The 11,237-nt window shown below is 43.9% G+C and overlaps 1 protein-coding gene across 1 annotated transcript; it reads right to left on the bottom strand.

Moving 5' to 3' along the window:
• Positions 1–9,017: 9,017 nt before the first annotated feature.
• Positions 9,018–10,906, bottom strand: snai1b (snail family zinc finger 1b). The gene is made up of 3 exons (XM_046056355.1): positions 10,652–10,906; positions 9,743–10,294; positions 9,018–9,386 (listed from the first exon to the last, which is right to left on the bottom strand). Exons 1-3 carry the CDS (start codon positions 10,731–10,733, stop codon positions 9,205–9,207), a joined length of 816 nt encoding a protein of 271 aa, XP_045912311.1. The 5' UTR covers positions 10,734–10,906; the 3' UTR covers positions 9,018–9,204.
• Between the last annotated feature and the right edge of the window lie 331 nt (positions 10,907–11,237).

Here is an 11,237-nt window from a genome sequence, read left to right as displayed (position 1 = left end):
TTCAGCTCTGTTGCATGTGTGTGTGTTTGTGCTTGTTTGGGCACATGTGCGTGCATGCATGCCACCCTGCGCTCCTCTCATCTGGTCGGGCCCTCTAGCTGGTAATCTGAGCATAGAGATTAGAAAGAAAAACAACACAGAAGAATGTCTTTGGTTGAGCCAGAGAGGAATTTACAATGGCCTTCAGGCTGCTTTGACCTCTCTCCTCCCTTTCTTTCTCTTTCACACACACAGACACACACACACACACACACAACTAAAGGAAACTTATTTCATAGATCTGGCCACTATTTTTTATCAGTTATGACAACATTTTACCCATCGACTACATTTGAGATCTGAGGACGCAGTGACATCATGAGAAAGGAGTCCAACAGAGCTGAGCAAATTAGTCTGTTATTTCAATGGAAATAAATCCCTCAGTTGAGACATACTATCTCATTTTTAGGAATTAAATCAGATGTGGTGCACCTGCCATGTTTTAGTTTCAAATGTTAGAATTTTTTACATATAAAAACTGTGTGCACTAAGGTTTATTAACATTAAAGGGCCCAAGGAATTCCAAAAATTGTCATTTTCATATGAATTTAGATTTTCAGAAACAATTTAAATGTGTTTCTCACATACATTCATACAAAGTACAACATGTAGTGAAATTTACTTGTGCCTAGCTCCAGAAAGCAACTAACAAGTAGTAAAAATAAAAAATATCGGATGTTATGGAATAAAATAAAATATTTTACAAAGAAACAATGAAAAAATATATACATTTCAGAGAAATTAAACAGTATGACCATGGATGAGTTTCAGGAAATTAAAACAAAATAACCGGTACAATTATCATTATGCAGTATGTGGTGGGTGGATGGTTTATAATTATGAGTTATAAATTATGTAAGTGAAGTGAAAATCACTAGTTTAGGACCCAAATGGCCTGGGGGAAGAAACTCCTACTCCTAATTATTAAAAAAATCATCTGAGTCTTATATAAACCTTCATAGTAATACGTATTGTCATTTGTGTATCTGTGTATTTGTATGGATATGTTTATGTGTTTAAAGTTTTGTTTGTTTTTGTGTAACCCAATTATAGATTCCCTTTGTCAAACAATGTACGTTGTAGTTTATGTTATATGTATTTTTTTGGTTTGGAAGGTTAATTGCTGGATGTACCCTTTCATATAAGCATGGTGTGAGCTGAATCTTTGTGTTGTTTTTTTATCTTTATTAATAAAATCATTGTACAAAGCAACTAACAAATCTTCCCGGCTTGAAAAAAGGAAGAGGAGTTACATATCAGACTGATTTTTGAAAGAGATGCAATAAATATAACCAAAATACATATGAAAGAATACATTTTTTTAAAGTAAATAAACCAATTAAGAAGTTCGACAGAGACTTCATGTGGTTTTTAGCAGTGCAGTGTTTCAGATATATTGACCTTTTAAACTGGTGAGTACTTTGAAAGAATTGCTGTAATGAGGGAATTCAAACAAGAAAGTTTTGAAATTTGGCGGAGATTTTGAGGATTTTGACTCACGTATGTGAAATTTTCCAGGCAATATGATTCAATTACACATGTCTTTTCGAGTGGGAGTGAAACTTGAGCAAAACTTCACAATCATAAAATAAGGTTATTAATCTACCGCTATTGTTACAGGTATATATTTTGTTAAATCTGAACAATGTGTCCCCTACTAGACTCCATCTTAGCAGTGAAATTAAAATCCTCATCACAGTCTGTAAAAATGATAGCCAAAAAAATAAGAAAGAAAAACTGTTGTTGCTGATGGACATAAAGAGAAGATATATTGTGATACATCCCCATCTGTTGCCACAGGGATGTAAGGGCCTGAAGCGGCTGTCCAACAGCTTGCAGCGATGTCTCCATGTGGGCAGAGATGACACCATGATGCAAGACAGACAGAGTTTAAGACAGACTGTTAGATGGAGTTCTGGTTTCAGAGGGACAGCTGTGTGGATACTCAAGACAAACTGGCTGATCTGATCCCCCTCGCTCCGTCACAGTCCAGCAACCTGCCTTCCTCCCAGACAAACCTCAGCCAGTGTTTGTGTGTGTGTGTGTGACAGTGAGAGAGAGAGAGGAGGGGTACACAGGTCTTTGCACAGACGAAGGGGACAGGTGTCAGGGACAGGAGGTGCCGTGTGCCCCGGGGGTGTGGTCAGGTGGTGACACACCTGTCCCTACTTGCACAAGAGGGTCTGGTTACACACAGATACACACACACTGACACACACTCACCCGCACACAAGCATGCACATCAGCCAGACCATGTGTTCTGACATGCAACGTTAGACCAACTAGCATCTCATGCAATGTGAATCTGCTCGGCATGACAAAACAATGCAGATTCTTGTTGTGCCAAAGTCAACATGGCAAGCTCAACTCCGCAGCAAAGTAATGTGATCATTATGTGAGAGGTGAGTATGAGACACACTGAAATGAGCAGTAGACATGCAACGTACATCTGTGTGGAGATTTGGTTACTTTGAAAAAGTGTGTGTGACAGAGAGAAAGGGGCAGTGGGTAGAAAGTGTCTCTGGATATGATAAATTATTGTTTTCCATGCACGGCTGCTTAAGTGTCTCCGTGCTCTCTGTGGATCATGTGGTTAGTTGTTCTCTTGAAAAGGATAATGAATATAGTTCCACAACAAGTCAGCTGTTACCTGACATGGCTGATTAACTTGGAAAGGATCGAATAAGACTACAAAGGAAACAGCTGCATCCATGTCCAGATTAATTATTTCAAGGCTCACAGTTCATCAATTATTGAGACTCTTATTTTAGCATAAAATCAGTGGAGTTCCCCTTTGAGGTAACTGACAGCTCAGTAAATACTGTTTGAACATTCAATCTGTTCCAAATGTGCATTAATCCAGCTTTTTCAGTTGATTTTAAACTCTAATTTCTGAGATGTAGAGAATGATACAACTTGATGTCCCCCTGTTCTCCCCTTTTAAAAGAGTGTAAGTGGACACCAGTGTGTGCGACACATGCGGCGTTTCTGTAAAACCTGGGAGATGGGGGAGATAGGCGTCTGGCCTTGGGGTGTGGATTTCAGGCAGGTGCATTCGCCTGCCCTGCGGCTCTTTGAGGGACAGGATAGGACGGGACAAGGCGGGAGGAGGAGCAGAGGGGAGACAATCTGTGCACTCTGTAGTCACACACACAAACTCTTGATCCCCGACTCAAGAATTGATCTCCACCCGTCTTGGCCCCCCTGCCTCCCCAAAACCCTCCCTACCATATCCTTCATTGACTGGAATGCGTCGGGACAATAGAACTGTCCTGGTCCTTCGGCTGGCGCCCCCCTGGGCCCACACAGGCCCTGACAGGAAGACAAAAGTGCACCTTGCACCTCTCAGCAACACCAGCAGCAACCTCGGGGTAAATACCTGAATACCTGTGGTAAATAAGAGGGAGAAAAGGAAACAAAGAATGACACAACACGAGGCAAGAGCGAAGGGAGGGATCAATGAAAGAAAAAAGAAAAATAGGGGATTTTCTGCTCTCAGCTGCCAAGTGTAACACAGACTCATCCAGAGGTCCAAGCAAAACACAACAACAGTCTGCCTATTTTGATACCCTCTTGCCTCTTATTATTATAATTCACTGTGTCGCTCATTCTTTCATATCTATTCTGACACCTGCTTTCTTAGCAACATCCCCCCACTAGGTATTCTCCACACATCCTACTCTCTTGTCAATGCTCTCTTATTCTCTCATGTCATGACTTGTTGGCCGCTGCCTAGCTTACTCTGTGTGAGGTTTGTACACATTTGGCCCTGACATCCTTTTCTTGCACCACATTTAAGCCTCATTGCCTCACGGGTGAAATACATCACAGTAGATGCCGCTGACATTTCTGTGTACCAACTGAATGTGAAGGAGATCGCTGGTTTCAGTGATTCCTTATTAACCAACTCAGTAATCAAAGCCTGAAAGGGTTTTCCTCCAAGCAAACCCTGTGTTTTACCGACTCCCCGACTACCCCTTCTGGGCAAATGTGTGCTAATCAGTGAAATGAAGTGTGTTAAGCCACGGTCACCTTACCACTGATGCAACTACAATTACTTTGCTCCGTGCAGCCAATGTGGGCGTATCAAGGCTTTGAGTTTGTGCTACTGGAACAAGTTTTCTGGAAAGTAAAACAACTTTTGATAAAAGATACAGATTCTTTAACTTTTCACATACTTCATCGCTGCTTATATTCTTGAGTAAAGGGAAGTGATGGAAAGCACTGCACATCACGGAAACTACCATTTCAGCTAATGTAATTGATGTACAGTGTGCTAAACAGTTTTATTTTTGTAGCTGTGTGCACATCACCTTTTAGCTTCCCACTTCCCACTGAAACAACATGGGAAACACCTAACAACTTCATGTAATTTATGCAAACCATCTCCTCCAGTGTGACCATGCTGTCCACCTTGTCACTTGCATTACATAACACTAATCAGATAAAGTGTATTCATACCAGATGGCAGAAGCCTGCAAGATCCAACTCAGAGATGTGTGAAATGCAACCCAGAGGTCACACGAACATGGAGCGAATCTATTTGTCAACCTTGCGTATGGTTAAGTGTGGTAGTAGGGGAAGTATACAGATCTTTTAATTAAGCAGTAGTAGAAATACCACCATGTAGAAAATACTCCATTACAAGTAATAATCCTGCATTCAAACTTGCATTGTTTTACGAAGAAGTTTTCACATGTAAAATCTTAATTTTTAGAGTAACTACAGATGTCAGATAAATGTAGTAAAAGTGCAGTATTTTCTTATAGTAATATATATAGTAAGTAAAATAGTAGTTTGCATATACGAACAGAACCATGTAGTTCAACTGTTCCTTTACTATTTCTGTGCAGTGGAAACCTGCATGTACGTAGCTCTGGGTGGCACAAGGTTGGAAACCTCTGTTGCACACAACGCATCTCCTCTGTTTACCCTCCTGTCCCTTTATGGCTCATCCTCTAACCTCTGACCCTGTGGGACAGAGAGGGCCTGTGTTTAGGAGGAAACACAGCACCAGCCACATAACGCACACAGATGCACACACACACACCAATGAAGGGGGACAGCAGGATTGCGGAGGTGGGCAGGAAATGGCACGTACCCCCTCCAAGAGGACATATCCTGTCCTTGAGTAAAACTGGCTTATTTGTCCAGATATCTGAGCTCTTTGTGTGCTTCTGTGTGCTGGAGAATCCATGTCAGTGTGCATGTTCAAAACTCTATGAAATCCTGAAACTTTTCAGAATTGTACAAAACCCTCACAAGAAAAGCATGCACAGAGGGTGTATCTCTCTGCCCTCACAGCACATGTCATTGATCAAGTCTGCATTGCAACACGTGGCATTCCTCAACAAATTCTACTCCCTACTGATTTGATAAACGGCCCGCGAACAGGAACACTCATTCTTCACCAGACAACAACTCACCCCTCTTCCTCCCCCAATGTCCAATCTCTTTCCCTCAATCTCTTCTCCCCAGTGCTTTGTCTTTTCCTCCTCCTATTACCATCTTCTTGTCCCCACTTGAATTGTCTTTCAAACATCATGCTGTTAGGTTCCCCATCCAACATGCCCGTTTATTTCATACTCTTCTCTCAGTGTGGGTGGTGTTGTCTCGTCTTCTGTGTTTGTGTGGCCTGTCCTCTTTCCAGGTCGCTATGGTGGAGAGGAGGTGGTGTGGCTCACATCCCACTGTGGGTGACACCTGAAGCTGCTCAATTGTCCTCCTGGATCCGTTGTCTTCACTAATGTGTTATATTGGGCTCTGCCGTGAACCTTTTGGGCAATAGTGTTTTGTAAGAGCACTGCAGCCTTGTTGAAGAAGGTTTGAAACTTTAACCCAGTGACTTAACCTTCTTGGCTAGAATCTGATCCTCCAGTGATTGAGCCCAAAAGCCCTGCCAGCTCTGATTTCAGCAATATACTGTACATTCTCTCTCTCTTTGATATGGCGTGCTATTAACCACTGACAGAGAGACATCTACACTTCACAGACAAACACACTCACGCAGCCATGGACACTCAAACAGCTGTAGCCGCACCCAGATGCTTTATATCAGCACTTTTTGGAAGAGCTGTGTTTATACAAGACTGACAGTCCACTTCCTGTGTCCCAAACATCACCACAAACACATACGCCGAGAGAAGAGTGGTAGAGGGAGAAACCTGCAATTTCATCTTTCAAACATGTCAGTCCAACGTGTTGGAAAAGGTTTGTTTCATTGTTGACATGCAGCGCTGCTTCCCATTGCTCAAATGAAGAGAGCGGAGCTTATACAGCCCTGTAATCTGCTCTGTTACACACAAATGCAAAGCACCACTTACAAAGGATGATTGTTTAGAGAGGAGCTGCTATTTTCCTTTTCCAAGATGACGGCACTCTATAACAAAATCAAACTCATCCGGATGCAAACTGTCAAACATCACCTTTTGTGTACACAAAACCAAAGTTGAGTTCGTGAAGCAACATCCAGGCCTCCAATTCACTGGGGCATCTGCAAAAAAAAAGAAAAAAAGGAGCAATTACAGTTTTATAATTTTTATCAATTCGAGTGGGGCAATAATGCTTAGATATTCTTTCCATGGGAACAACACATGTGAGAAATTAAAATGAACGGCAATCCCCTTTTCTTCATAATTAGGTCAGCATAACATTATTTCCTGTTACAGGAAAATCTAATTATTACTGTGACTCAAGAGCACACTGCAAGGACAGCAAACAGAGCAGGCCTCTTTTTCTCTTAGGTGGCGGTATTGTGTGTCTGTCACTAATGGTGCAGGAATGTCACATTAGTCAGGGGCTGCATGCGTGACGCTGCGAACATTAAAACACTTAGAGGGGACTAATATGATATTACACACATGCACATACACACACACACGCTGAAAAAGAAAAGGTGACAGGTCCAATGATGTCATTGCCTCAAAGCTACGGAGCGATAGACTCCCTCCTACACACTGCAAACCAGAAAAATGTCCCCTTAGCAAGACGTCAGAGTTAAATTTCAAAAAGGCCGAAATGTATCAGAAATGACAGTTATGTCTAGTGGCATGTTTTTGTATAAATCTGTGGAGGTAGAGTTTAGACATTCCAAGGAGAAAGCGGAATATCATCAAACTCGCTGGCATTGTTTGACATGTTATGTGTTTTCTACATCTTTTAAATCATCCAACCCTGCTGCCCCTTCTATGTGCCCACCAAATCTTTCGGCAGTTCAAGAGGAGTTCAGTCGCCTGTGGCCCGCTTCTGTGCCTCTCTGACTCACTGCCTGCGTAGGTGTGCAGCAGCTAAATGACTCTCACCTCTCGCTTCAAAACAGCCCCGAGAGGTATAGCCAGACAATTGAAAAATCCCCCTTGATCAAACTAACACTCTTTATTCAATATGTTTGTGTGTGTGTGTGTGTGTGTGTGTGTGTGTGTGTGTGTGTGTGTGTGTGTGTGCGTGACTGTGTAAGTGCATGCATGCAGTCTTTCGGGTGCTGTTTACATTGGGCAAGCTAAGTCATGCAATCTGATACCAAGCTTTTTGAGAGGCTCCTCAAACCCTCCTTGCATACACACACACACAGAAGCACATCTACCTCTCAACACTGAGAGCTATTGGAGGAAACACGGTGTTACCTCACTAAGACATGCCGGCGTCAGAGTGTGGGGGTCAGGAGGGCAGTGGGGATTGTAGACACATTGCTCCCATATGTGCACCCTGGATGTTCACCCTCTTTGTGACACTAACACCATATAAATAAAATGGACTCCACTCAAAATCACAGACTTCCTCCAAAGTTCCTGCAAGGTAACCAGAGTTGAACCATTACTGAGCAGATGGCCGCACATACTGAGTGAATCTGTGTCAGTCGTGAGGTTCTGCCTGCGCCGTCCGGAGCCCTATTCTCCGGGGTGTATTTGTGCTCTTGTTTTCTGCTTCCATCTGTGGCTGCTCTTCCAGCAGGAAGTGGGTCAGTGGGATTCCCACACTCAGCTAATTTCACACAGTCTTTCTTCTGCAGAACTTGCCCACTTTTGCCCTTGGGAGGATCTCTTTCTTGGCTCAGCATATTCTACTCCTTCACGGCAGACTTTTTTGCTCACCTCCCTTCCTCCCACCTGTACACCCCCCTTGCTTAGCATGTGTTGTGTGTGTGTGTGTACGTGCGCGCGCTCGCTCTGACAGGTGTGTGCAGGTGTTCCCCTTATCACTCAACATCACACAAACCCTGCTCCTCCTGACACATACATATGCAGCTCTATCGTCCCATTCAGAAACTGTCATGTCTGTCCTGATGAACTCATTTAGGAGTTGTGTTAATACAATGCCTGTTGAAATACTAATTAATGTTAAGCACATAAGCAGGTCCACAGCAGTTTTTTTAAACAAAGCTTTTATTTACATGTGGCAAAAAAAAAAGTACAGTATTCCCATTTGAAAGGCATATTCACCAAAATGCTTCATAAAAACTGTAGCTCAAAACTTTCCCAAAATTTATGTCTAAATAATAATTTTTATTTAGACTGTAAAAACAATTACAACATTTGTAAAGGCAAGTTGGATTTTTGGTCAAGTTTAAGTGGTCCTTTCATGTCCCATAAGACACAAGTGAGCGTGGCAGCAGCGAGCTGGTGGGGGGGGGGGGTCACCTGTCGTCGAGGTCGCAGCTAACATGTCTCTCAGCGCCCTGCCTCCACAGTACACCATGCACAGACAGCTGTCTCAACACACACACACACACACACACACACACACACACGTATGTATCGTATGGTGAGGAAGGACGTCCCAACACACACACCCAAGCAGCTGCAACATGGCCAGAGTCCCGGACCGGCCGGCACCGAAGGAGTTTCCTGGGAATTAACTGCATGTCCAGCTGCCCTCAATCATACAATCATACATACAGTTGACAAGACAGCAAAAAAAAAAAGTGGTGCGGATACCAATATGACCTCAAAATATCTAATAAACCTCATGAGTCTTAAAAATGCAAGGCACAATTATTTTTATTTTAAGCAACAGAAGTCCAGTTTTCTGCCCCCATTATGGCTTTGAAGTGAGCTGGCACTGATCTGTGCAGTGTCCTCTGGGTATCTTGGCTCTAATCAAGGGGGGGGGACCAGAGTCAGCAAGCAGCTTCAACTGGCTTATGAGAGCAGTTCAGGGAATGCGAGTCTATGAGGAAGGGCAGCAGCCAGAGGCGTTGTGTTTGTGCAGCAGGGACATGCGGCTGAAGGTGCGAGCACAGGAGCCGCACTGGTACTTCTTCACTTCAGAGTGGGTCTGCAGGTGGGCACGCAGGTTGGAGCGATCTGCAAAGGCCCTGTTACAGTGTTGACAAGCGAAGGGGCGCTCACCTGGTTAAAAAGAAGAAGAAAAAAACATTAGCTCCGGGGAAACACCTCATTAACAGGCCAAAAGGTCCGTCCTCTGGGCATTGTTTTTCAAATGATCTACAGATAACTGACAAAAGAGCAGGAACACTACCCTAACTTACTTAATGCAGATTTGCTTTTTTTCCCCCCATGCGTAACCATTGTAAGATTAGATTGTGCCATGCTAAGCAATAACATTTGCTCACACGTCAGGAGACATCAATGAATATCAATGAGCACAAGGTGCAACCCGCTGTTACATTTACAAGCCAGTAGAGCTTGGTAATCAACGTGAGTACTTTGACATGCTGATGTGAAAAGTAGCTTCTGATGCATACCTGTGTGGGTGCGAATGTGCCCTCTGAGCAGCCACGGTCTGGAGAAAGCCTTGCCGCAGGTGGGGCACACGCAGGGCAGGGTGTGTGAGCGAATGTGCATCTTCAGGGCCCCCAGGCTGGTGTACTCCTTGGGGCAGTGTTTGCAGTGGAAGGCTGGGCGTGCAGAGACTTCAGTGGGAAGAGAAGGTGTCTGCTGGAGTGGAGCACAGCGGGAAAGCTCGTGGTGGGACTTCTGGTGATGGGACAGTGCAGAGAGACTGGTGTAACTGTTACTGCAGTGCAGACAGTGGTAGATGTGCTGGATGATGTCCGGGCTGGGAGGATCTGAAGTACGACCGCCGTCCTCCTCTTCCTCACTGCTGCTTGAGGGAGAACTGCTGAGGTCCAGAGGGCCAAGCGGGGAAGGGGACAGAGACACGGGGGTGATCGGGGACAGAGGTGCAGGCAGGGTGTCCATGCTAATGAAGAATGGGCTGGTGGAGAAGCAGGTCAGGGCAGAGCTGTTGTTTTGAGTGGGAAGTTCAGCCCGTGGAAAGCTTTCTGGGACAAAGGCTGGTAACATAGAAGAAAAGAAGTCAGGTGGATTGCCACTTAGACAGATAATCTAATAAGGCACTAAACTTGTTTGCATTCTTGGTGTCTTGTTGCAGCCTGCATTCAACATAACCTTGATTTATCTAGCTTTTTCATTAGCAAATTTTCCAGATGACCTGAAACACTTGTTGTATTTTCCACCCAAGAAGTTACGTGCAAGATAAATGTCCATCTTAAGGGCCGTATAGGTCCTTTCTGCATGTAAGGGGTAGGTAACTTGATGAATATTTCTTTTCATGACTGACGGACTGTGATTCACTCAAGATCTCAAATATAAATCACAGACGCATCACATTCAGTCAATCAGTGACTTACCAGTTTGGCTTTCCAGCTGGCTCTCCCTATGGTATGGCTTCTTGTTGGAGAAATACTTTTTGACAAGGAATGACCGAGGCATGCTGAGGTCCGGTTTCTCCGATAAATAAAAAAAAATAAATTATTCCCACGGCGCAGTGTGCTCGGATCCAAGGATCAAGTCTTTGGGTAACTGCAGATTCCAGTCGGACGGAGAGAAAGACGCTTGGAGAGAGATGAACAAGACCACTACCAAGTTGTTGACGGATCGCAAAGTTGCCTCCTCATATAGTAACCAGAGGGGAGAAGCAGCGGGGTGGGTGGGCAGATCTCCGCCCAAAGACACACCCCGCATGTCTTTGGGCGCCGCCAGCACCACTCACCACAGGTGCCCAAAGTGCCAAAAGCTGCAACAAACCGCAAATCTAATTGAGCATTTCACGGTGCTAATGGCTCACTCCTACCCTACAAGTATTCGCCTATTGTCGATGAACGTGAATAGATGACTGTGCAAGTCAAGGTAAAATATTCCTCCAAGAAAAATTTGATGTATTTGAATGATGTTAAATGTGCACAAGAAAGCATTTCAGACGTGGTAAAAAATGAA

Source organism: Micropterus dolomieu, linkage group LG08, assembly GCF_021292245.1.
Source record: "Micropterus dolomieu isolate WLL.071019.BEF.003 ecotype Adirondacks linkage group LG08, ASM2129224v1, whole genome shotgun sequence".
Lineage (NCBI taxonomy): Eukaryota > Metazoa > Chordata > Actinopteri > Centrarchiformes > Centrarchidae > Micropterus > Micropterus dolomieu.
The sequence above is the reverse complement of the archived record's forward strand: the minus strand, read 5'-3'. Positions and strand labels throughout refer to the sequence as shown.

What these genes read in the sequence shown, in the direction of transcription:
- snai1b (XM_046056355.1), bottom strand. Translation starts at nt 10,733, where the DNA reads ATGCCTCGGTCATTCCTTGTCAAAAAGTATTTCTCCAACAAGAAGCCA. An exon ending in CCAGCTGGAAAGCCAAACTG is followed by an intron (nt 10,295 to 10,651) that starts GTAAGTCACTGA and finishes CTATGTTACCAG; the next exon opens with CCTTTGTCCCAGAAAGCTTT. An exon ending in GCACATTCGCACCCACACAG is followed by an intron (nt 9,387 to 9,742) that starts GTATGCATCAGA and finishes CTTTTTAACCAG; the next exon opens with GTGAGCGCCCCTTCGCTTGT.